The 25,758-nt window shown below is 36.3% G+C and overlaps 3 protein-coding genes across 3 annotated transcripts in view; 2 read left to right on the plus strand and 1 right to left on the minus strand.

The window, feature by feature from the left end:
- The first annotated feature begins 502 nt into the window (after positions 1-502).
- LOC117405442 (T-cell immunoreceptor with Ig and ITIM domains-like) lies at positions 503-7,029 on the plus strand. Its single transcript, XM_034008507.3, has 4 exons — positions 503-604; positions 2,392-2,718; positions 4,117-4,223; positions 5,780-7,029. Exons 1-4 carry the CDS (start codon positions 532-534, stop codon positions 5,993-5,995), a joined length of 723 nt encoding a protein of 240 aa, XP_033864398.2. The 5' UTR covers positions 503-531; the 3' UTR covers positions 5,996-7,029.
- A 764-nt stretch (positions 7,030-7,793) lies between these two features.
- LOC117972939 (thiosulfate:glutathione sulfurtransferase-like) lies at positions 7,794-11,757 on the minus strand. Its single transcript, XM_034923457.2, has 4 exons — positions 11,475-11,757; positions 10,054-10,176; positions 9,635-9,797; positions 7,794-8,728 (listed from the first exon to the last, which is right to left on the minus strand). The coding sequence occupies exons 1-4, from the start codon at positions 11,650-11,652 to the stop codon at positions 8,674-8,676; spliced, it is 519 nt and encodes a 172-aa protein (XP_034779348.1). The 5' UTR covers positions 11,653-11,757; the 3' UTR covers positions 7,794-8,673.
- A 4,392-nt stretch (positions 11,758-16,149) lies between these two features.
- Positions 16,150-25,758, plus strand: part of LOC117972850 (immunoglobulin superfamily member 11-like) — a 70,559-nt gene continuing 60,950 nt past the window's right edge. Inside the window, exon 1 of the mRNA XM_034923216.2 lies at positions 16,150-16,625. Coding sequence (XP_034779107.2) covers positions 16,562-16,625 — 64 coding nt within the window. The 5' untranslated portion in view covers positions 16,150-16,561. The remainder of the gene's footprint in view (positions 16,626-25,758) is intronic.

Below are 25,758 nucleotides of genomic sequence, written 5' to 3' on the forward strand. Positions count from 1 at the left end.
CTTTTACAACTGTTTGGGTTTTACAACTGAGGTGTCCCGACACAAAAAGCACTTCAAAAAACATACACTTGTTGTTGTTGGATCACAATGGTCACCTCACCTGACAGCGCTACAGGAACTTGAACGGATGACCTTGCAGCCCTTTGTCAACTCCCTTAATAAACTTTACAAAAAGTGATGTATTCGGTAACCAAGACAGTTATGGCTGTCATTATAAGCTTGACTTATTACAATTAATATTTTAAAGTAGAAAGACAAAGTATGGAGCTGGCCTTAACCACCCTTTACTTTATGATAATACTTTTTATTTTAATCTTAGAGGGATGGATCTGCACATTGTTGCATACAGCAATTCATTATGCTTGATAGCTACTAATAACTGATTTGTTCTTCTTCATTAGTGAGTGATATTACTTTTGCTTTTACTTGAGATTACTCAGATTTCCTGTCTCCCCCCTACCCCCCACTCAAGACTGTTTCTGGTTTACTGCCCATGCTGTGCCTTCATTTCCTTCATACACCGTACACACCATGAACTCCAACGCAGCCTACAAACCGTACATTGAGAAGGGTGTTTTAATGATTTACTTTCTCTTGCTATCAGGTAAGATAAACATTTGTACTGTCTCGTATGACTAAAAATCTTAAAAAGAGTAAAGCCACACTTGTTTGGGCTAACGAGACTTTGTCAGAGTATTGCAACAGGCAGTTGTTGAAACGTCTTTCCTTTGTTTAACATTTGAATTTAAAGTTATGGATGAATTGCAGGTAATATTTGGCATATTTGTTTTGAAGCATATCAAGTATACTGCACAGTAGACCCTCATTGACACTAACTGCTTGTCTGAACTCATGTACAGTTCGAACCATGCTCTCATAATAAAATGCATGCTGGTATAGAACACAAACTTCAGTCTCATAATTCTGTGATGCAGCCGCCTTTGTATTTTTTATTTATTTTTTTTAACCTAAAGGGTTATTCCTGATCTTTGATAAAATAAGTTGCTTTGAGTGGACTATGAATACTTGTTTGGGTACATAAACCTGACTATACTTACAATAAACTGTATAAAAAGCTCAAGAGAAATCATATTTATGACTAAAGGATGGTAAAAGACTACGATTATATAGAATGTATTAAAATTCAGAATACAGGTATTATTTTCACTAACTTAGACCAGAATAAATTGAAATTTACACAATTCTGCAAAATCAGATGTACGTCATTATTAGATTTCAGGTTTTAGGTTGGAAAGACTTTTTAACTCTATGTCACACGATACATGAACTATATTTACTTAACAATGTAATTGTGCCAGATAAAGGTTATTTTTTTCCCCCATTGTTTTTATTTTATGTTGTCCCTAAGTTTTATTCCATAAAAAAGCATTTGATTGAGAAGAATTTGAAGATTTAAAATGCCCAATACTACATCTGTTGTACAAAGAACTACGAAATGTGGGTTCTACAGTACAGTACTTATAAATTCTAACTACGTATTGCAAAATTTCATTCATTAGTCAAATGGCGTCCTCCAGTGGCTAGAAAAAAATGACATATTTTTTATACATGCTAGTAATAACGTAGTTATTTTCTACAACTATTGTACCACCAGAATTATGAAAAACATAAATAAATAAATAAATAAATACAGGGTTTTAGTGTCATCCAATAACTTTCTACAGACAATAACAATATGGTTATTGTAGAGATATAGTTTTGATGTAATCTAAAACTTGTGTAAAACAAAGTGTGTTTTTAGAGACATCAGCAAAACTCTTCCTGTATCTAATAACCAAGGCTTTACATTCATCTGTGAATGTTTGTTTTTTACCACTAAGGTGAAGCCTATTCATTCTGTTACAGCACATTTAATTATATATATATATATATATATATATATATATATATATATATATATATATATATATATATATATATATATATATATATATATATAATATAATTATATAATATAATATATAATTTATTTTTTAATTAAAAATTTTAGTTTACAAAGCTTGAACCAACCAATGTCATTAATTTTGTTGTGGCAGGACATATTGGCTCAACCTTGTAGCTTATAATAATAATAATAATAATAATAATAATAATAATAATAATAATAATAATAATAATAATAATGATAAAATTGACATTTGTTTGGTTGTAGATTTGCAAACTCAATATCAATGCTAAGTTCAACTATATGTGACACAACTAAGAAACAAACACCCCACGTTTAAAGACTGATCATCTTAATTGAAAATACAGCTCATTTTGTGTAAATGTTTTACTTTATAAGGAATGAACATCAAACTAGCACCAGTTTATGAATCCCCATAATGTCAAAATAAGCTGCAATTATTATTATTTCTTTTGTCTCTTAAGGTTCACTGGCACTAAAGGTAATAACACCGGGGAATATTGCTGTTGCTAAAGGAGGCGTTGCCACACTGAAATGCAATCTGTCAATAGAAAAGAGCACTAGTATCACACAGAGTGAATGGAACAGATGCAATGATAAAAAAGTTTTAGTGTACCACCCTGAACACGGAGCTACCATCACATACGAATACATTGATCGCATCTCCGACGTTCGCATGGATGAGTTTCGTATAAAAGAAACAAGAGAAAACGACACTGGGGAATACTGCTGTATCTTCACTACTTTTCCATCAGGAAAGTATGAAGGCAAAATCGTTTTAGAGTTGAAAGGTAAGGACTGCTTCTTTTTTTAATTTTGAATGGGTGACTTCAAGATCTGCTTTGAGTCTGATCTATTATAGTTTTCCACTAAAGTGAACCAGACTGAATCAATTGAGAAACTGGTACTAAAATTAATCCAACACTGCAAATGGGTCAAAATATAAAAGTGCCACTAATGCCACATTCACATCTCCACCATGAAACCATTCTGTGAAGCTCAGTCCCGTCTCGTTCCCGCTGTCAAACTGGGGTTGCTGCAGATTCAATCTGCAGTCTACAATTAAATCTACGTCAGCAAAATACACAAAAGTCAAAGATTACCTTAAGTTATCAGGTACATTTTTCTTACTACTGACAATAATGGAATGAATAACTATTACTTTATTATAAATATGCATTTTGAGAAAATAATTGAGTAGTGTCCATTATTGCTTATAAAGACCCTGAGAATAAACGTGTATTATGTCAGTGCAATCACTCAGGTTAAACAATGTCTTATAAGTTGCCCAGACATCAATATGTTTCAACAAAACTGGCCCTGGAGGAGCATCCCACTGAAAAAATGCTTGGTCCTGAAATAGTTAAATAAGCATGTACCACTTAAGCACAGCTGCAAAACACTCATTAGAAAGTGAATAATGTACCTCCTTTTCACATTACCGAAACACCCATCAGATCGCAATTGATTGCATATGTACCAAAATCTGAAAAAGTACCACTTGCTTGCATTACACAGGTCAAATTTTGGTACATGTACCATTTTCTAACACTACACCGGTACCCGCTCTGAGGCTTAGCGCGATTCCCTGCCTGCGGCAACCGCGAGGATCGCCACAATATATTCACCCCAGTTGAAATCTGCTGCTGCTGGAATCTGATTTTAAACTGCTTTGAAATCAATAGTGGCAGATGAAATGTGGCATAAAAATACCAGCAAATTGAATCACTTGTGATTCAAAACAAAACTAACTACTTAAGAAACAAATTCATGGAAAATAACGTTATTTATAAATAGCTATTTAGAAAAATAAAAAAATAAATAATAGTAATAATAATAATAATAAAAAAAAACATTGTAAAGTTTTGTGAAATATGGCTCAATATTACAAAAAACACAAAGCAAATCAAATGTTATCCAAAGTGTGCTGAGGCTGTTTGCTACCAATTCTAGTATTGTAGCAGTGATAGTTCTGTTTTCCTTTCACCAAATGACAGAACACTGATTGTAGAATCATACAGAACAGAACAGGCACTGTCATTTGGTCTGATTTACCCGTTGTAAGAAACGCTTGATGTTTCTTATGGTTTTATGAGTTATGTATAATGCTGTTAGGAAAATACAGGTATATATAGTTATGATGCATTTGTAACACCTTGCGTATCTTATCCCTCCATTGTTTTACTTAGATCCTCCCTCTCATTCTACAAACTGGCTGATCATATACGTCGTCATTGGCGGAGCCTCTGCTGTGCTAGTGTTTGGAGCAGTTGGGTTATTCATATTTCAAACTCGTGTGAGTACAAGATATCTTTACAAGCCTGTGAATCAATACACTGTGGTACTTCTAACTTTTGGAAGGCCATCAGAGCTATATTCCTTAACCATTACAATGCCTCTAAATTCAAGTCCTATAGACAATGAGCATGAATAATTCTCAACATACTTAGTGCTAAAATGCTGCACAAAGGCTAACTGTCTTTGATTTACGTGTCATTGTACGTGTGCAACCGGATTTAGCACAGCAGTGTGTTATCACTGGAAAAGCACAATCAACTGCAACATTGCTATGCACATTTACAGTATTAAACTGATGAGAAATACCAATTTTATAGGTACTGTATCGTAACCCAACAGGAAACTAATGATAGGAAGATATATTACATAGATGTCATTTTAAGAAGCAGTTACAGTACATTATTTTTAATGTCCTTAACAGTCAGCTTGTACTGTAAGGATTAACAAGAAGTAGTAATAGTTCTGGTTGGTGTGACACTAAAACAAACTCATTAAAAAAAAAAAAAAAAAAACAGCTCAATCTCAATGCAAGTGTTTTCATCAATACATGATGTGATCACTGTATACATTTTAAGAGAAGACCCGCCATAGAAAATCTTTATAAATGTTCAGGTGAAAACTGAAAAAAAAAAAAAATATTGTATACTGCTTTAAGTCACCACAATTGTAGGTCTGACTTTCATGTCATAAGGTGAATAACTTGCTTGTTTACAATATCAGTTCGCGATTCACTGTCCATAGATCCTCCTCAGTGGGAGACCTCTCAGCCTGAGCCAGAAATACTTTGGTCAAGACCCAAAATTATGTGGTAATACATGATAGCATGATATGGTGCTAAGAAAGAGACCCTGTTCATTTTAAAAAAATGGCTAGTTATAGTTGTTTGCAACCATTTGCCCAGGCCACAGCTCAACATCATTAACTGGATGGGTAACTTACACAGTAAGGCCACACTCGTTCTCTCTTCCCTCTGGGCTAGAACTGACTCATTATGGTCTTACGGGTCAATAGGATTCATTTTTAAAATTAAAGTTCTGTATACAGCTATGTCCAAACGTTTTGCATTAACCTATAGAATTAACTAATTTTGCTTCATAAAGTTGAATGATACCTGCTGAATAATTTTACGTTAACATATTGAGTTAAGCGTTGTAGTTTTCCATACACTTAACGAAAAACTGGCAACATTGAAAAATTGTGACATTTCGAAATCTAACATGAAACACTGTACTACTATTATGGCTTACGGTAGACTTTTGCAATATCATTTTATAGTTTCTTTGATTACATGATGTTAAATAAAGGATCTAAATTATGTTCATATAGTTTTTATTGTTTATTTTTTTATTATGTCTAGGTGATGCAAAAACTTCTAACCACAGCTATAGTTTAGCAACTACGATGGTCAAATGCCAGTCTGAGGGGACATGCTAAACTGTTCCTAAACTGGCTCTTCAGTTTCCTGCCTTTTTCATTGTTGATAGGGCATCCCTGCAAAAGACATGTTGCATCTCAGTACATGTATGCTATTACATATCTGAATTCATTTTGCAGAGACGGAGCCAAAGAATCCGCAACCCGGTTCATATATCTGTACATACAGGAAACTCTGCTAAAAAACACCAGTGCCAGGACGACAAAGAGGGTGCTAGTCTTGAAGAGGATATTGATGACTATTTCAATGTCCTTACAGTACGGTCTGGAAGCAACTACAAACCCATAAACACCACCACCTCTGCACCGTCAGCTGACAAGGGTGATAAGAACTGAACGTTCAGAGTACGAATAAATGCTAAAATGTGCAATAGTAATATAGCAACATATCTCTAAATATTATGGTAACAAAACAGTTTACATTAACTATCCTAGTCCTTAATTAATTTTTTTAATTTGTTTGTAGAAAATTTGTTTATTTTGAGGTTTATTTTAAAAAATAGAAACAGCGTATAACTATTATGATAGTAATAATAAATGTAATACAGATTAGGTGTTTAGAATATTTGATTTAAAATATTAGAGTAAAAAGCAATTAAACCATATATGGTTTTGTTTTCTATTATTGATTTGTTGTTGTACTAGTATATCTGTACATATTCTAATACAGAGTTAATGACATTTTGTTTTTATAGTGAAATAAAGCTATTAAAAATAAATCTCCCTATGCTGAAAGCACTCCAAACCACCAGACTACTCCACCTGTGTTGGAGCCCTTATGTCCATTCCCGTGCGAGGTATACAAGAAAAAATGCATGTTAGCCAGTGATACATGGTTGTTTTGATTTTACGCATTTCAGTGGGATTGACTCTCACGATGGGTGTTTCCAGTCAGGCGTGTTCAGTCAATGCCAAACTCAAAAGGTTTGAACACACCAGGTCAAATGCCTTTTTATACAGCTGTCAGGCCAGCCAACAACAATATGGTAGAGAAAACAGTGAAATGACAACATTTACACGCCTATTAACCTAAGAACAGAACAGAACATCTGATTTAACAAAGATGGCTGATAAAAAGGTAACCACGGGTTCTTAATGAGGCACGTCTGAGAATAATGAAGGCAGGTGTTTAAGATGATCCGTGGGTGGGGTACAGGTCCCCAATGAAGAAATTGCATTGCAGAGGAAACAGAGTGAGTTACATGAATTAGTATTCTGAGTTACCGGTAAACGGTTTAGCCGTCCGATATTGAGAGAGGGCTTTATACGAAAGAAAGCTCAGGTAGTACTCCTGGAAGGAGTTAAGGTTTTGTTTTGTTTATGGTTTCTGTAAATAATAAAAATACAAGTACTGCCCTGTTTATACCTGATATCGTTGTGTGGAGTGTTAATTTCATTTTTCTTGAAGCCTGTATGTATTTCTTCATGATCCTACAGCATAAATTCTTTTACATTGTCTCATTTTATTCGTCATAACAATTCCAAATAGACAAAACCTTTTCAACTTCTACTGTTCAGACTTCACTAGACTTGGGCAGCAGTGTGGAGTAGTGGTTAGGGCTCTGGACTCTTGATGGGAGGGTTGTGGGTTCAATCCTAGGTGGGGGTCACTGCTGCTGTACCCTTGAGCAAGGTACTTTACCTAGATTGCTCCAGTAAAAACCCAACTGTATAAATGGGTAATTGTATGTAAAAATAATGTGTAAAAAATAATGTAACTGTATATAAAAATAATGTGATATCTTGTAACAATTGTAAGTCACCCTGGATAAGGGCATTTGCTAAGAAATAAATAATAATAATAATAATAATAGACTACTTAAGGATAGATGTTTATAACAAGAAGACATTCTTCTACTGTACATTATGGTTAAAGTGACCCATCTTTAACAGCTGCTTGACTTTGTATGCCCATGAAAGAAAAGGAAACTTTCAGGCAACTTTTGAATAAATTAGTTTGTGAATATTTATTTTTTTTAGAAAATGTTGTCAAAGTTGCTTTGTGTTTAAAAATGCAATGAAAACAAACAGGAATATACACACAGATAACAACATCTGTTGTCTTCACAGAATATATGACAATTGGTTCAGAACAAAAAATAAAGTCATTATGATAAAAGCCACACAACCCCCATTACATTATTGAAACTTTATTTTATTTACCTTTCAGAATCATTCTCTCGTGACTCATAAAATAAAATATGATTGACTGATCTTTTTTTTCTATTTACACTGTATTTTATAATTAGTCTTCTACACTGTAAACTCCAGCTAAGGCACGATCCGATACAGTACCCATCATACAACACAAATCATATACAGTTTAACCCTTTAAGGTACAAGAGACATATGTGTCCCACAAATAAAATGGTGCTAACTTTCTTATTTTTGCACGAAACAAGGTTTAAAATTTACTGGCAGGTAGGATCTGATCATCCAAATTTTCAGTTCCCTTGTGATACCCGAGTCATTCTCAAATGTATTTTAAGAAGAAGAAACCATTTGAACAACAAGTGCTCAATTCATTATGTACCTTAAGGGGTTAAAACTAAGAAATGTTTTGTAACTGGTTCCTCTGATTAAATCCTCTGATTAAAAGTTAATTTATTTTTGTATTAATTTGCAACAATACAAATTAATTTAGAGCACTTAGAAGCTGCGATACTTTAAACGTTTACATGCAAACTCAATGATTTTGTTATTCACAAGAAGTACTTAACACTGGATAACAGAATTTGGAACAGCATAATGGCTGTGGTTAAGCTCCACAGGTCAAGCAAACAGTAATGTATTCCCAATACTCTACTAATGTGAAAATGAACCCTGTCCTCTCGTGTGTTGAGTAAACATCCCCGAGGACGTCACACACCTCAAAAGCTCAACATACTTGGGTGCTTGTTAATTGGGAATTGATTTTAAATAAAGTATTCAAGCTACAATACTTCATAACTGCATGTGTGTGTAAACGCACCGATCAAAATGCACCCCCATTATTATAATCCTTGATGACCAAGTCAGTTTCCCTCACGTTGGGACCATTCGCTGTAGCCTCCAGCGTAATGTTGAGCCCTAAAGAAAGAAATAAGAGTCATTTCTGATACGGAGAGAACAAACTTACATTTACAAATGAAGAAGATAAAAACACCTGCTGTAAAAGACATGTTTTGGGGTCTAAAAAAAAAAACAAAAAACCACCGAACTGCCAAAAAAGAAAGCTTTCGACAATACCATTAATTGCAATGGAGTTCTTTTTTTATTGATGTATATGGGATAGGAGTAAGGCTGTATTTCTTTCCCAGATTTCACGATTTCCGGGACATGTACTCATTGCTGTTTAATAAGTAGCTCCCCATCTTTGAAAGAATGTTTTTTATCATTTATACAGCAAACGTTTGCCTTATTGACACACGACCTGTTACACTGCACTTAGGAACCTGCCAGCTTGTTTAGTTACCTTCGGATAAATGATTGAACACACTGCACAGAGCTGCACAGTTTCTTTAAAATGTCTTCAATGAAAAATAAACCAGCTGCAACAAAGATAAAACAATATTTCTGCTAAAGATCGCCCTGTCCAGTACAAGAAGGGGACATTTCACGTGTCTGTTGGTAGTTTTATATTTATTTACGTTTTTTTTGTTTGTTTGTTTGATAATTCACTGATGTTGAAAGTAGAATGTCTTTCAAAAGTGGACATAAAAACCCAAATATTCTACAATTCACCATTTACTTTTCTTTAATTTACTTTCATTTGAATGTGACAACGCAATTTTTTTCTGCTTTAATAAATATTATGTTTAAATTGTAAAATATCTTGAAATACCTATTTGTAGACTGTGAAATGCTGTGAAATAAGCAATTTGTTTACCATGACAAAAATACAGCCCTAGATATGAGATGATTTCTAATACTAGTATACAACAATCATTGTGAATACTAAACAGAAAATATCACAGAAGTGGTACTGAGACATACTTGGTGTATCCCAGGTTCACTGCAGTTTCTAGGGCAGTGGCACTTCTCCTCCCTGACTGGCAGTGGAAGACAATGTTGCTGTCCTGCTTTTCAGGTTTCTCTACTTTAAACAACTTCTTAAAAGTCTCGGACTCCATCTTCAAGGCTTGATCCAGCTCACCCACTGCGAAAAGGAGGAAGAACTGGTTACACTGTATCATAAGGGCTGGGAAATCCACATTTTGCACTTTCCTTAAACATGATCTTACATGCGTTTGGTTGTTTCTAAACAAGCTGTGTTAAGGAAATATGCCCATAATAATGTTTGACAGGGACCGTAACATAGGTCCTGCAATCTCCTTCACAAAGGACACATGTAGCTCCCTGGGTTCTTTAACACAATGAATATTTCGCTCCAGAGCTGACTGTTTATTACGCACAGGGGATGTTGGTGGAGCTCGGAATCCTTCCTGCCTGGAACTCCTCCAGGCTTCTCACATCAAACAGCTGGATGTTGTGGCTCTCCAGCATCTTCTTCAGCTGCTCATAGGAAACTACCTTATCTGAAAAGAGAAACACATGACTATCAATGCAAGAACTGTAGGTTCAGAAAAGATCCACCAAAAGATGGAAATGAACGATTCTTTATTGCATTTGACAGATGGCCACGCCCATGATGAAACACAATATGCTTTGGCCCACGGCCTTGTCCATTAGAGCTCAATAGCCACCCCATGAGCTGGCTGAACTGTGATGTAATGATTGATGACAGCTATAGCCAGCGGGCGGATACCTAGCACCCCTGGATAAGGCTGGCTGAGAGGCGGAGGACCAAACAAAGAAATGACAAGGTGGCATAGGCTATGTAAGAAATAACCCACGACAGGGTGTGCGGTAAGATTCTTACCGCATGCCCTGGGTGCGTTGTGAGGCACGAGGCCACAGGCAGAGTGCTTTCAACCACTCAGGAAGTGCGGTAAGAAATGTCTTACTGCACACCATGGAGTGGGTTATTTCGCTTATAAAATGGCTACTTGTTATTCTGAAAATAATTACACAAACTGGCTTTTTTAAGGAAAAAAATAAGATATATTATGTATCATTCCACTGAGAAAAAATAGTCCCTGAAGACTGTTTGATTGTAACATATATTTTGTACTTTTTTTTTTATTTGCCATAAACATTACATTGAACATTGCCATTTATAGTAACATTTTTCGAGATGAAAAGACATTTGTGAATTGAAAGCAGACTGATTTCCCACATCTGAGGGAGGATTCACGGAACAGCCAAACACTGGCACTCGAGGGAGGGGCTTCCGAGTTAACGAGTTTTGTATGTTGACATTTTTACCTATAGAAACACTGATTAGATAATTCTTACTATTAAGGCATAGTAATATTACTAGATCAGGTAAGTAAGTTGGTCTATGATGTAGTAGCCGTGCGGTAAGACAATTATTACCGCACGGTCATGTGATCTTGTTCAGCCAATCACAGCACTTAATTTATCCAAGCCATATAAAGGTTATTTATTATGGAACGCGTTTGATTACCTAGGTGATTTGACGGAAGCACCTCCTTTCAGAAACACAACATAGTTTCCAATTAATCAAGTGGCTTGTCCAGCTAGGAGGCATAACGTGTTTAATCTATTTTAACTGTACATTTTTTGGCAGCACTTTTGTTTTTTGAATCTACTGTTAGGTCGTTTGGTCCAAAGACCCCCCCCCCCCCCCCCGATATATTTTCCCCTTTTATTTTAAATGCATAATACATTTTTGTTTTTCCAGAATAATGAGCATAAATAACTCTCCAGGCCCCCACTGTCTCAGAAAGGTATGTCAACAACTTTACTGTACCTTGAGATATGGTCTGTCCCATTACAGCAGAGGAGGTCTTGAAATTGCACAAGTGCTTGAGATTGTTCTTACAGGAGGAGACGGCAGGTTTACTAACGTAACTCCCTGCCACAACAACAACTCTTCTTAACAGCAACATTGTAATTACAGTATATTTAATATAATCTTTAATCAGCATAACTCAGAAGCCACCTCTGCAGACCGTCCTTCAGCGCGCTTCCTGTAGTGTGTAGCTCCCGTTCAAAAGCCAACATTCAGTAATCTCGTTCCAAAGTGCACGCAAAAAAAAAGACCGCGTGACAGTGGTGCTGCCCTCTGCTGATATGTCTGTGTTACAGCCGCCTATGAACAATGTATGTGGACTTTGCTCTAAAACTTGTACTTCTGGTTTTAATATCGCTTCTTAGATTAGTGTTATATTATATTAATATACTAAGTCCGTACTATGCATTTACGGTTATTACATTACTCACTATATTGAATATTTTGAATACTGATTGATTTTTTTTATTTTTATTAAAACAATAAATAAATCTATAACCAAAGTTCTGATTTAGCCTAATCAAAATGCAGTAACAGACACACACACTCTTACAGTCCACAGACAAGTCACAGTATGACTTCAAATCACTTAAGTTCCTAAGAAAATCATTCTGCCAATCAGTCACTGTCGTTTTTTTTAATCCCTCACCTGCAGAAATATAATTTGAAGGAAAATGTTTGTTCTATTTATTTGCCATCCGTTATGATGGCATGTTAGCAATTTACCCATGCTTTTCCCATGCTTATATTACTCTGTATTTACCATACCTTACCCTAGTTTGCCATGTTTATTATATCCTTTACCATACCTTGCTATTCTTTACAATGCTTACCTGTGCTTTACCATGCTGTCACTGTGCTTTATTACACTTTGCTATGCTTTTACTATGGTAAACTTTTATAAGGGATTTTCATAGCAGCAATTGTCATCAGTAGGCTAGTGGTATGTTATTCAGAGGCTGCGACCGCAGACCGTATAGCATTCTATAACAGAAATAAAGCGAATATCCTCAAAATGTACAACTTTGTGCATTACGCAGAGAGAATTTGGACTTTGGACAAACATCTGTTGACTAAGAATGCAAAAAAACAGAAAAAAGCTAATTAGAATATTACAGATTGATTTCCCATTCATTGGAAATTCAGCTAACTTTCATGTAACCTTACGACATAATATGTAGGTGATACAAGATTCAAGCAACCTACATGCACAGCTGGTATTCAGTCCAATATCTGTCCACGACCATTGGACTACAGTTTTGTATGTGGAGGTGCCTGTCTGTCTTTTCATAAGTACATATGTACATGCTTACACTGCCTGGCCACTTTATTAGAACCTGCCAGGTTATTTGAATCGGGTTGGGCCAACCTTTGACCCAGTCATTGAGACGGAGGGACCTCTGTCCATCCATACATATGTCAGAATTACAAATCTAAATGTACATATGGATAGATAGATCCAACTTTATTTTTAACACACTGTAATTTTTTTTCATTTGATTCTGTTATGATAAAAGTTTAAAAAGAAAAAAGAAATTAAGGAAGCCTTTAACAATCTTGTTGATCATGAAAAATGAACTGTAGCTACAGTTTGAATTGTTAAACAGTTGAATGCTGAACACTTTTTTGTTTTTTCCCCCTGTGACAGCAGGCGTGAATGAGCAATGAGCTTAATGAGCCACACCGGAAAGACAATTTCAATATTTAAAATAACAGCTCTAGTTTGAATTTTTTATACTAAATGAAAAAGAAAACAAAGCAAATACAAAATAAGCAAATAATATATCAAGGTCCTGTGTGGAGGTGTGTGTTGCTGTTCTATTACTCGCTCACCCATGTAAGCAAAAGCAACAATAACATGGAATCATTTTTAAATTAAGGTCTAAAAGAAATATATTGTAGTGTTGCGTGGAAATGAATGAGGCTCTCACAGAATTTGCAGGTTCTTGGTTGATGGTTTATTAAGCCGGGACTCTACACTGGGCAGGTTGAGTGTGCTGCTTTACCAGCCAGTGGTACAAATACAGCTGAGCAGCGTAGTGCTAATCAGACTGCGTCAAATAATACAAATAAAACAAGCAACTGTACGACTTCCAAGGAGTTATTTTGAAATGTAAGCATTTTGATCTTAAGGAGAGGTCAAGTTTCAACATCTACTCTCATGTAATGGAAATCACCAAGTTTCAGAACTCTGCAAAATGTGTCGTAAAATCCAATATGGCTGCCAAACCATGTGACCAATCGTTTTATTCAACTGTGGACATTAGTTCCGTACGGTTCTCGAGATCGGTGACTCTCCGGCTTGTTTCTCCGTCCACAGCACTGTGTCTCAGTAGCCCGTTTCTTATGCCCAAGTCCATTGGTCTCCCTCTTCTCTGAGCCCAGCCTGTTGGTTTCCCTCTTCTCCTCAGCAGCACAGCAGCCTGCTTATTTCTGTGTCTAGGGCACGCCCCTGGTGTACCAGCTTCCCGCTCTCGATCCCCTGAAGTTACACCTGCTGCACTGAACTGCTGATCCAGCGCCAGAACCTTCCTGAACGCGGTTACCGCAGACCCCGGGTCGTTACAATATGATGTTTCTGTCAAGGGTCATTCAGGCACTTCACACTGGTAACTCCTTACAAGGCTGGTGATTGGCATGCTTCTGAATACAGAACAATCAGGATCTTGAAGCATCCATTTACAGTTTTTTTTTTTCACATAGAAAAAGATTATTCAACCAGACTCAAGGTTTAACTAGGTTGTCATTCATCTGCTTTCGATTGTCAGATGTGTATAACAGATTGGATTCACCCATACCTATAAAAAGGTCCAAGATACAATCGTGTCAGTGCTCTAAAGATGGGCTACAAAAACTGCACAATCGGGGTTTATTCCATATTCTATTCTTAAACCCAGAGTTGGCCACTTCCGTGACTATTTGCTTTTTTTATCCGCTTGAGTTTCCTACATCTTTTCAAAGCCACAGGACACAATACCCATAATCTGTTGGGGTGCTCTTTGGTATTTGTATACTGTTCTGCTGTTGCCCAACATTCAGTAGATAAATGAGGTTTGTCTCTGCTACTTTAACCTGGTTATTAGCAATGTAAGATCATTAATTATGGAGAGTGTATAATGCTGTGTTGCTAAAAGGTTTGCTGTTTATATCTATAGTATGTAGTAATACTAAAATACATTTAGAAAAAAAAATGGACAAACAATTTAACTAGTCTTTCACATATCAAACAATTCTATGATGTTTCTTTTAGTTTTACTACATACACTATGGATGTAGTGTCATGTCATACATGCCAACAGTCCCTATATGGTCGGGACAGTCCCGATTTCCTAGCAAATGTCCCGTGTCTCGATGCATAGGAAGAAAGTCCCGATATTTACCCATAGAAAAAAAATAATATATTCTGCACAGTAGAGTTAGTGAAAACCACACGCTGTGCTCTTCATGCAGCTGACACACCTGCTGATCACTAACTTATACAAGGGTAAGAACGCTTCATTATGTCTGTTTTTACTGTCATGAATGGTCGTGTCGTGTTGAGTTGGGGGGATGTGTCCCGCTGAACAGTTTCCAAATTTTGGCAAGTATGTCATGTGGATGGTTTCTGTTTAAACAGCAATACAGATTGACTTGTGTGTGAAAATGGAGTATTCCTTCCCCTTAATTGTGTTTATCCATTATGGCATTTAGTATGGCTATGATGTCACAATTTATTTTATAGATATTTGTTTCTTATAAAATGTCTGTGTTTCTCTTAAAGGGAAGTCCGATTTACCTGTACGTCTTTATAAAAGACCTTGGCATTTACAGCTAACCCCACAGACATGGTTGTGCAATTTGCTTTCCTCAGCGTTGAACACTTGAGTCAGTATCTGATGCATACAAGAAGCTACAAATACCAGCTGTGATTCTGCAATGGCTGCCTAATGCAGGAGACCACATTACACATATGAGTGACTCTGTTCGATAGAGTGTAAAACATATGCTTTGCTTTTTTTACGGTTGCTTTTTTTTACGGTTGATAAGACTTGACACATATATATTTTGAAATGAACAATCTTCCATGTTGTTGTTTACATAAGGTTTAGATGCAAGGTTGCGCATGGGCAATGACAGCAGGCCCAAACCATTACTGTGCCACTGGAAGCTTGGGCAGTTGGCATCAGACTGACAATGGGAAGAGCTTCATGTAACTGACTCTACTCTTACTATATATTCCTCGTGAAACATCAGTCATTTGTACAGTCCTTTCAACAAAGCGTTTAATACCAGCTTTTTGTCAAATTTTTGCAGGTATGTTGTTACATTATGGATTTCCTGCAGCTTTTTAAACATTACACAAATACAGTACATGTCAGGGAATTGCTGTACATATTACAATTTCTATTTTGGTTGTTTTTTTCCCCCCTTTTAATTGTATACACCATACATCTACTCACATAAATATACTAATAATTTACCAAACGCCATTTAATAAACGACAGAGTTGGACGTTACAGTTAGTTTCCACAAGAGGGCACCTTTACACTAGTCTGCAGGTGGCGTCTCCTGTTTCCTGGCAACGACACTTAACCTATCAATCAGAGTTACAAAATAGAACAGTGAGCCTTAGAAGAATGCGTGCACGCTGATGCAAATCCTAGGACCACAACTGCAAAGTAGACTGAATCAAAGCAATGCTCCTGCTGCAAATCTCAGCTAAACTACTACTGCGACTACAACTGTGGAGAGAATCCGCGAACCACTGCAATAAAATTCAAGAAAACAAACAGTATTTTGCTTTGAAAATTTAATTTAAAGATTTAAAGTTTTGGAGTGAAACCTAACAAGTGGACATTTATTTATTTTACTTTTTCCCCTCATTGGAATCGTTGTGACCTGCGCTCAGTTTTTCTTTTATTCCCGTATGAAGTTACTAACACTAGTTATTTTTTTCTGTAAAGACACACATTCTGAAGACTAAAATAGTTGCAGCTAACTATACACCAGAGAAAAATTGATAACCTTTTTGTGAAACTGCACAAAAAGGGTTTCATTAGTCACCAATGATGCTGAAATTTCGTAACTCGGATTTATGGATTGCTTGGATGGTATTATTTTGTGTAGAAGGTAAGTTCTTGGCTATTTCTTTTATTTATACTAACTCCACGCAACACATGTATAGCGAAAACAATCACAATCTGTGCTTGTATGTTTGTTATTTAGATTTTACATGCATTTGTTTTTTAAAACTGTTTTCCCTCAAACGTTTTGAGAAGTATGTTTCATGAGTTTTTCTTTTCTTTTTTGAATGACACAATAGTATAAACTGCTTGGAATATTTATTTCTATGTTAAGACTATTTTAAAGCTGTCGATTTTTTTTAAAAAAAATAATTATTTACCCGTTTGTACCAATATGATTGATACAAATTTGTTACCTCGCTATCAGGGTATGAAAATGTGGACATTTGCATATTATTTAAACAATGTTGAAGGAACAACTATAAATAATCACACTATCGAGTTTCTTAAATGTTATCTATCTATCTATCTATCTATCTATCTATCTATCTATCTATCTATCTATCTATCTATCTATCGATTGATTGAGTTAACAGTCCGCATGTGTTCGTAAAATCTGATAACATTATGAAATATAATCGTTTTCAGCAACAAAATCTAATATATTATGTATAAGTATTGGCCAATACTAATTGTGCTTCGGCTACAGGACAGCTTTGTGCAGCTATGGTTATTTTCTTTGTACAGACAGTGCGGCTCTTATTTTTTGCATTGTAAAAATACAATTAATTAAATGTACGGTTTTTAAAAAATATTTATCATTCAAGATAAAAAAAAATACATTTTATTTTGGAAACACTATTTATTATGACAAACATTTTTAAAAAAAATGATTTCTTCATCTTAATTATTTCTGTATATTAAAATAATACTTAAAATGTAAACCTGAGGGCAAACACAATTTTGACTTGAGGATTGGTTCACCTTGGCACGTGTGTAACCATTTGAAGCACCAGTGAATTTACCAGAGTTCATTGTTTTCAAATACAGTACTGTAAATATATAGCATGTAACAGAATACCGGTACAGTATTTTAAACTTAGCTACAAAGAGAGCGGGTCTCTTTACAGTAGGCTACTCCACTTAATGAAAAATCGAAGCTGGCTGCCTACCACGTGAGAAGCTTCGTTTATAACCGCTCACGTGTGAAGCTGTGAGGTTTATAACCGCTCACGTGTGAAGCTGTGGAGTATGGTTTAGCAAGCAATTTGTATCTCTTTATTTTTAGTGTTTTTAGCGTTTCCAGGGAATCACATACATTGAGGAACCTCTTATAATATAGATTACAGCAAATCACTTCTTAAAAACCAAAAGTTTAGGTCACCAGCCAAGGCTTTCATATCACAAAGACAGTGTAAAGTTACAAAAAAGTGTCACTCAATATTGAGTCTTGATTTGAAATACTGAGTCTTGTTTTGAAATACCTATTTATTTTAATTCAGACAAACATTTAGCTACTTTACAAGTTAACTTTAAAATCAGCAGTTCAGAAAGGAGACATCCACCAAAGATTGATCTGACCGACGGACCAAGAGAACGTGATGTACTTTTTGGCCTGTCGCCTTGCGCCTTGAACTCTAGAGCTGCCCGTGTGCTGGCTGACTGAGATAAATAATTATTGCATGATGACAGTCATGCCAGTGAGCAGGACCAGTGGCACTCTGGGCCACCTTCCCCATGTGGCGATTAAGTGCTATGAGATGATTATTAGCAGTTATTGCCAGCGGCAGGGCAAGTGGCACTCTGGATGACGTCCCCCCCCCATCGTGAGCTGGCTGAACTGTGACGATGATTTATGACAGCTATAGTCAGCAGGCAGCAAGAGGGACCCTGGACAAGGCACACTGCAAGGTGGCGTCAGGGTGGAGGAGGACCAAACAAAGAAACAACAACGAGGCATGGGCAAAGGGCTCTTTATAGGAACATTCTGATTGCGCATGTGATTAGGGGCAGGTCCAGCTTTCAGAAACATAACATAGTTTCCATAGTAAATATGGGTTTCAGCTATGTTGTTTCAGAAGGTTCAACTAGAGGTTACGTCTGTAGCGTGTAGGCTTTAGTGCACCTACCTGAAAGAACCCATTAGTGTATCCAAATTGTCAGTTTAAAAATTCAGAAGTATAAACAATGCTGTTTAAGTGTTAGTGTGTTCCTCTGTGTGCATTGCATCTCTAATGCATGGGTCTTTCTGAACTTTACACATTTCTGGGAGTATTTCAGATGTCTTGTTGGCTTTAGACATATTAACAGAAAAATGTGACGTAAAATCTTATTACTTGGCCTGTATTTTCCTTCAGGAGCTAAGTTACACCCATAGGCGAGTTTGAAGTTTTTACCTGCTGAAGCTATTTAAAATGTAATTCAGCACACTTGAATCTCAGGTTTACCTTTGAAAATCTTGAATTAAGGTATATCTAACAAGGGTTTAATCGTGAGGCTTTCTTGACATGACATATCGTGTCATATAATAGAGGTATGTATCATTTCTATAGAGATCATTGTTGTTGGCTGAATGGTTCATGAATGAAGAATAAGTGTGTTTTACAGTTTGTATGAATAAATACTCTCCTATCCCAATCAGTTTTTGTCTTGTTAACATAATTGTCCGTCATTAAATACCACAGAAGTAGCCTTTCTGGATCATCACATATATCGTGATACATATCGTATTGCAACCTGCATATTGTGAAGTGTACAGTATCGTGTATATATCTATATATATATCTTTACACCCCTAATATCTAATGAGGCTTTTAAATGTATTCTGGTTTTATGATGTCATTCTCCACTAGAACATTACCGGAGCATCACATTCTAACTAAATGTATTCATTATTTTAGGCTAATTTCACATTCACAAGATGAAAGTGATGAATCCATGAAACAGAACAGTATACTAATACTATTAAATGTCTTAAGAACATTCCATCATATAGTTATGTATTTACCCCCTCCCCCATGAAAATTGCATGTTCATTTCTATAGATTTTGAAGTTCTTCAGAAAGCCTATTCCCAAGATGAATGTAACAGCAAATAGAATCCGTATTGAACAATCTAACATTGAAATATATACACTAATAACATTATGCTGTTGTAATGTTATTACAGATTGAAAACAAAGATGCATATGAACAGAATTAGTATTATTATTTCATTTATGTACCAGATCCATTTCAAATGTAGATCACCATAATACAATCTCAAAAGGAATGTACTACAATAATTTGACTAATTAATGAATGCATTAATGAAACACCTGTAAGCAAACCATCAGAGCTTGCAGCTATGAAAAACGGTTGGCTTTAACTGTGTGCCCTTTTCTAAAACAGGACTCACTTGTTTGTCATATATGGGCACAAATTGGCCCCCATAGAATTGAAGATCTTGAAAGAGTTATGCAAACAGAGGCATTGCCATATGTGCACAAATTCGCAGAAAACACAAATCCAAAGGCTGGACAAAAAATAACAAACCCTCCTGGATACTTGGTACCGACTTGTGTTCAAACGCATGACTGATTGAGCTTTGTTATATCCAAACTGCATCGCCTTGTTGCAAATCACTTTACATCACTTATTTAAAGCTGATAGGAGCTACTCTGTTGGCAGACATCTGCATAAATTACTGATATTTCACAAGGAACAGCCAAGTGGTTAATTAAATCCCTGCAGAACATAGGGAGCAGTGCCTTAGTGTAGGTGAAAATTGGATCCAGAGACTTTGGTGGTGGTTGTTTCTCCATACTGTAGGGCTGCAGTGTACTCATCAGAATGATTCTGAATACGTTCACTGATAGGTATGCTGATACATACCTTGTTATTTTATATACAGTATCTATCTATCTATCTATCTATCTATCTATCTATCTATCTATCTATCTATCTATATTTGTATATAGTGGGGTGCAAAGTGGTTCATTACCATATTGTAATGTATGGTTTAACAGGCTACCACTTTTATGGCTACAAATGCCTTCTCATTTTTTCTCAGTTTGTTCATGTTGGGTTTTACAGGGAAATATCACAGTGTAAAAGTTGTCCTGGGGTTACATGATGTTTCTAATCACATTATGAATGACTGCTGCTGTCTTGCTTGGAGGCAACATATGTTAAGCAGTGAGAGAATAGCCAGCTAAAAATCTTAATCTGTGACTGAACTAATACTAGTTTTGGTTTTCTTTACCAGCTAAAACCACATCTGTTTAATGTGAGGTCCAGGGCATTTAACTTACCAGTTCAGGTTTAATAGGTCTGTATAGAGGATCCCTATTTCTGAATATTAAACCATTCATACTTCCCAACAAGAGCAGATGAAGCAAAGGAGAGAATACGTCATGTTAAGGACTATTTAAGTTTAAAAATGGAGGGTTGATAGAAGGCACAACACTTAAAACATGTCTCTTCTTATTACCCACAGCAGTATGAAATAAGCCAGTTGCTGACCATTTCTAGCATGTTTTGGGCCAAAGTTTTGCATTTAGTTATATCTCGAGGCTGCCGTAGTTTTTCAATGTAAAGTTTTCTTTTTGGTGGAAGTGGGAAATTCAGCTTTTCAAAGAAAAAAAATCTAACATGAAGCAATTAATGAAAGATGTATTTATTGATGATTTATTAAAGATGGATTTCTTTTGGCTTACTTGTGCTTTTACTAGTTTTCTCTGCTTTGTCTGGTACTGTGTAACACATCAGGGTCTATTTAATTGATCTAAATCACTGAAGAAGATGACCAACTCTGACTCTGTGTGTGTGTGTGTGTGCGTGCGTGCGTGCATGCGTGACTGTGTGTGTATTCAAATAGTGGCAATATTTACAGATCCACCACTGTTAAGATCAATTGAATTGGTCCCAGTAACTTTAATGATCAATGGTTATAATTTAGAGCTGTGGAGAGAGTTGTTAAAAAAGGCATAGAATGTATTATTTTGTTTCCACAGTGTACACAATGGAGGGAGTCATTCTTCTGTTTTGAGTGTTGAATGTATTTTTTTTTTATTGAAGGGATAGTACAAATCTAGAATTGTCAATGTCACAGCAAACTAAACATTACTGTGTAAACGAAGAAATAATTATTTGAACATTTTAAACAATGAGAACATTCAGATAAATATGTCATTTTAGACAAATGGTGGAGCATTTAACAAAAACACTTTAGATAATGCACCTCGATCCACAGACAGACATAGAGATATATGCATCTGTCTTGTTGTGGGGAGCATCAGGGTTATATTTGCATCACGGCAATGTTTTCCATTGTTGTGCAAGGAGAAAATCTATTTTAATGTAAGAAACCACTTATGTTGATAGGATTGGTTAAATGGATGGTTTCTTGTGAGTATGCTAACACCTTAGCCTTGCAGAAAGTTCTGAACTGTGGTTCATTGGAGCAAAAACTGAGCCCAGTATCCTTTTTGTAGTGCAGAAGTGAATTTGCGAAATAAAATGTTTCTGTAGAAAGGAGCAGCTGGAATATGTGTTGGACAGACGGAATTTTCCACCTCAATTATCTTAACAAACTAAATATAGCGTTTCAGAAATTAAAGGACCTTTGGGACTGCTTGGCAAATGCAAAGCATGAACAAGAGTGAGCACACATACATACAGTAGTGCAGAAACATTAAATCCATCATTGACAACATGACTAGTAAAGAAGATTGCAGTGTTTCCTGTAACAAAAGCACTACATTGCGCTGGTGGTGGCACAGTACAGTAAATAAAATCATTTTATATGAGTTTGACTCATTGTTTTGAGGCCTTTAGTTGATCCCTGGGAGAAATTAGTCCAGTCTTCAGAAGACACCCCCAGACTGGCAACCGTTTCTTTCCTACCAGCATGTGGATGCCCTTCAGAGCCCAGTTGTCTAAAGTGGAAAGCACATCCGGCCAAAAAAACAAACAAACAAACAAACAAAAAAAAAACACCATTTGTTAGGTTTTATAATTAATAAATCCTGCTCAATTCTTGCCAATATTGGTTTTGCCAGTAGTGAAAAGCCAAGGTGAATCACACAACTTCTGCTAACTATCCACAGCTTTCAGGCAACAGTGGAAGAGTGCTTGTTCAGCATTTTTGACAACACAGAGGCTGGGAGAGCCCTTCTCAAGGGGGCACATTTTCAGCGCTGGAATTGCTAAATAAAGAAGAGTACAGATACCACGTTTCAGCGTCTGCTGCAGTAAGAGTTATGAATGGGAAACGCTAGTAGGAGAAACAATATCACTAAATAAATAACTGTCACTGTACAGCTATCAAGCACTGCGCTCTGTTGATGCCTACCTACTTTGTGTACCTTTGGACAGTTGCTTTTGGTGCACGCTACTTTCAATGTCTCGCTCCTAAACTTTGGAACTCTCACCTCAGAGACATCAGGATTGTTCCCACAATCTCTTTTAGACTGAAGACTTTTTTGTTCGCCCAGGCTTATAATTAGATATTTTCTTCTTTTTAAGTAGATTTTGTGAAGCGCCTTGAGACATTTTATTATGTATATGGGGCGCTATAGAAAAAATATGTGATTGATTGACTGAGCTATGGCCAAAAGTTTTGCATCAACTAGAATTTTAGGATTGATTAATTGAAAAAAAACTATATGAACATAATTTAGATATTTTATTTAACATCATGTAATCAAAGAAACTATGAAATGATATCACAAAAGTAGTACTGTATTTCATGTTAGATTTCAAAATGTCACTTTTTTCTGTTTTTTGTTAAGTATATGGAAAACTACAAAGTGGTATGTAATTCAATATGTTAACATAACATTATTCAGCAGGTTTCATTCAACTTTATGAAGCAAAATTAGTTAATTCTAGAGGGTGATGCAAAACCTTTGGTCATAGCTTTAATCCACAGTCGGTAACCATTTTCCCCACTGTAGCAGCTTAGTGGTTTAGATTATGGTCCCCGGTTCAAATCCCACCTCAGCCACTGACTCATTGTGTGACCCTGAGCAAGTCACTTAACCTCCTTGTGCTCCGTCTTTCAGGTGAGACGTAATTGTAAGAGACTTTGCAGCTGATGCATAGTTCACACCCTAGTCTCTGTAAGTCGCCTTGGATAAAGGCGTCTACTAAATAAACAAATAATAGTAATAATTATCTTCTATTTTTTGTTTTATTAAGCATCTCTATGAGTGGAACTTGTATGAGGTTGCAGATCAACTGCTGCCGCTATTTTCAGAATGAATTCCTCAGGGAAACTCTAATGGCACTCTACATTGAGCTGTGACCTAAGATGGCCACCTATCGGGATGACTTTTTGCTAACCGAATGATAGACTTAACAGTTCAAGATATTGTGTGTTTCTTCTAGTCAAGTTCGATTATGGGTATGTTGGACAACAATGCAACCATTTCTTGCGATTTATTTAATAAATCTACTGTTACCTGAGCATGAGCCCCTTTTTCTTTTACTGGTGATTTTAGGAGCTCCAGGTAGAAGCATCACACGATGTCAGGTTTATACTCTTCTATGTATTATATTAAAGGCTGGAGTTTCTTGAAAGGGCTGGTTTCATTTGCAATCCAGCGACAACACCTTCTTATCCCAGTTTTTGTATTTGGTTATAATACTCTGCTGAAGGACAAAGGACCCAATTCATGATGGGGTCTAATTTATATATCAAAGCAGTGGCAGATCTTAAAACTGCCACAATAAAACTGAAACCTGTAGGAAAGTTGTATGAGAAGTTTGAAAGATGTTGGGCACCAGGTCACAAAGACATCAGAGTTACCACCACCGCTCTTCTTCAAAGAGTGTCAAGGGATCTTTTACTTTCACAGAGCAGAAAGGACCTTGAACCTAACATGTTCCCCAAAGTACACTGTTCGGAGAAAGTACCTTAATTGCATTAACCTGTAGAGCAGAACTATGCTACTTTCTTGATGTTTCCTTGCGAGTGTGGTAGCCAGCGGAGCATGTTGTGTATAACAGTATCAGTGGCCTCCTACAGGCATTTCTGCAAAAGAAATCTGAGTATGTTATTCAGAAGTTGGAACAGCTGTAGTAGCTACTGTACTAAGTACACCAGTGCCTTTAGCATCCTATAAACATGGCACTACCGGGGGGTGGCAGGGTGGGGGGGATCACTTTGTTATGCTGCACAAAGGATAAGGTCCATCTTGAGGTTTCTGTCAGCCACAGAGTGTTTTATTACAAAGTATTTTATCACACTTGACAGCCCAACAGTAGTGTCAATGCTGCTGTCAGTAAAGGGACAGATTGTTGCTGTGCCATCCTGTCAGTTAGTCCTCTTTGTTGCATCTAGCCTTTTGGGATTGTTTTGTATAGTACAATGTATGTTTTGTTGTGCCACCCCAATGATTTTTTTTGTGCACAATGTGTTTATTTATTTGTTTATTTATTTATTTTTTGCTGACTTTGTATTTGTCACAGACACATTTCTGTCTGTCGGCATTTCCTAGATTATTATTATTATTATTATTATTATTATTATTTGTTTATTTAGCAGACGCCATTATCCAAGGCGACTTACAGAGACTAGGGTGTGTGAACTATGCATCAGCTGCACAGTCACTTACAACTATGTCTCACCTGAAAGACGGAGCACAAGGAGGTTAAGTGATTTGCTCAGGGTCACACAATGAGTCAGTGGCTGAGGTAGGATTTGAACCGGAGACCTGGTTACAAGCCCTTTTCTTTAACCACTGGACCACACATTATTTAGAACCCCCTTCATTTGCAAATCAGGGAGTCATTGATCATTTTTGGTCATTGATCAGGATGTTCAATAACCATATCATCCCTGTTATTGGTAAACATGCTCTGTTTGGCATATCATTGGAAGACTTGGGATCTACAAGTTTTAGGGTTGCTGTAGGAAGGGGAGCAGGCATCATTTTCATTAGGTATAAACAAGTCTTCAGCCTAACTCAGCTCCTTAATCGAAAAGCCAGAAGCAAAAATGTTTTAAGCCAGAAGCAAAATTAAACTGATAGGACTTAAAAACTGGAGTGATGTGGTTACTAGTGTTAATAGTAGTGTTATCAACTGAAATCTATTTAGTGAGACATCTGAGAGGCCAGCAAACAATGAGTTACAATAATCAATGAAGAATGTTTGTGACAGATCTATCAGATGACAAAAAGAAACTTTGGAAGTTGAAGAAATATGATTGTCTAATCATGACAGGTAGTTCAGAATAACTCCCAAATTCCACTG

Source organism: Acipenser ruthenus, chromosome 9 (genome assembly GCF_902713425.1).
Source record: "Acipenser ruthenus chromosome 9, fAciRut3.2 maternal haplotype, whole genome shotgun sequence".
Classification (NCBI taxonomy): Eukaryota; Metazoa; Chordata; class Actinopteri; order Acipenseriformes; family Acipenseridae; genus Acipenser; species Acipenser ruthenus.

Bases quoted from the DNA above. Each gene is read 5' to 3' on its own strand.
- LOC117405442 (XM_034008507.3), top strand. From the start codon at position 532: ATGAACTCCAACGCAGCCTACAAACCGTACATTGAGAAGGGTGTTTTA. The intron at 2,719-4,116 runs GTAAGGACTGCT...TGTTTTACTTAG, and splicing joins AATCGTTTTAGAGTTGAAAG to ATCCTCCCTCTCATTCTACA. The intron at 4,224-5,779 runs GTGAGTACAAGA...TTCATTTTGCAG, and splicing joins TATTCATATTTCAAACTCGT to AGACGGAGCCAAAGAATCCG.
- LOC117972939 (XM_034923457.2), bottom strand. From the start codon at position 11,652: ATGCTGATTAAAGATTATATTAAATATACTGTAATTACAATGTTGCTG. The intron at 10,177-11,474 runs GTACAGTAAAGT...TTCTCTTTTCAG, and splicing joins GGGACAGACCATATCTCAAG to ATAAGGTAGTTTCCTATGAG. The intron at 9,798-10,053 runs GTGCGTAATAAA...TCCTTTTCGCAG, and splicing joins GAGCTCCACCAACATCCCCT to TGGGTGAGCTGGATCAAGCC.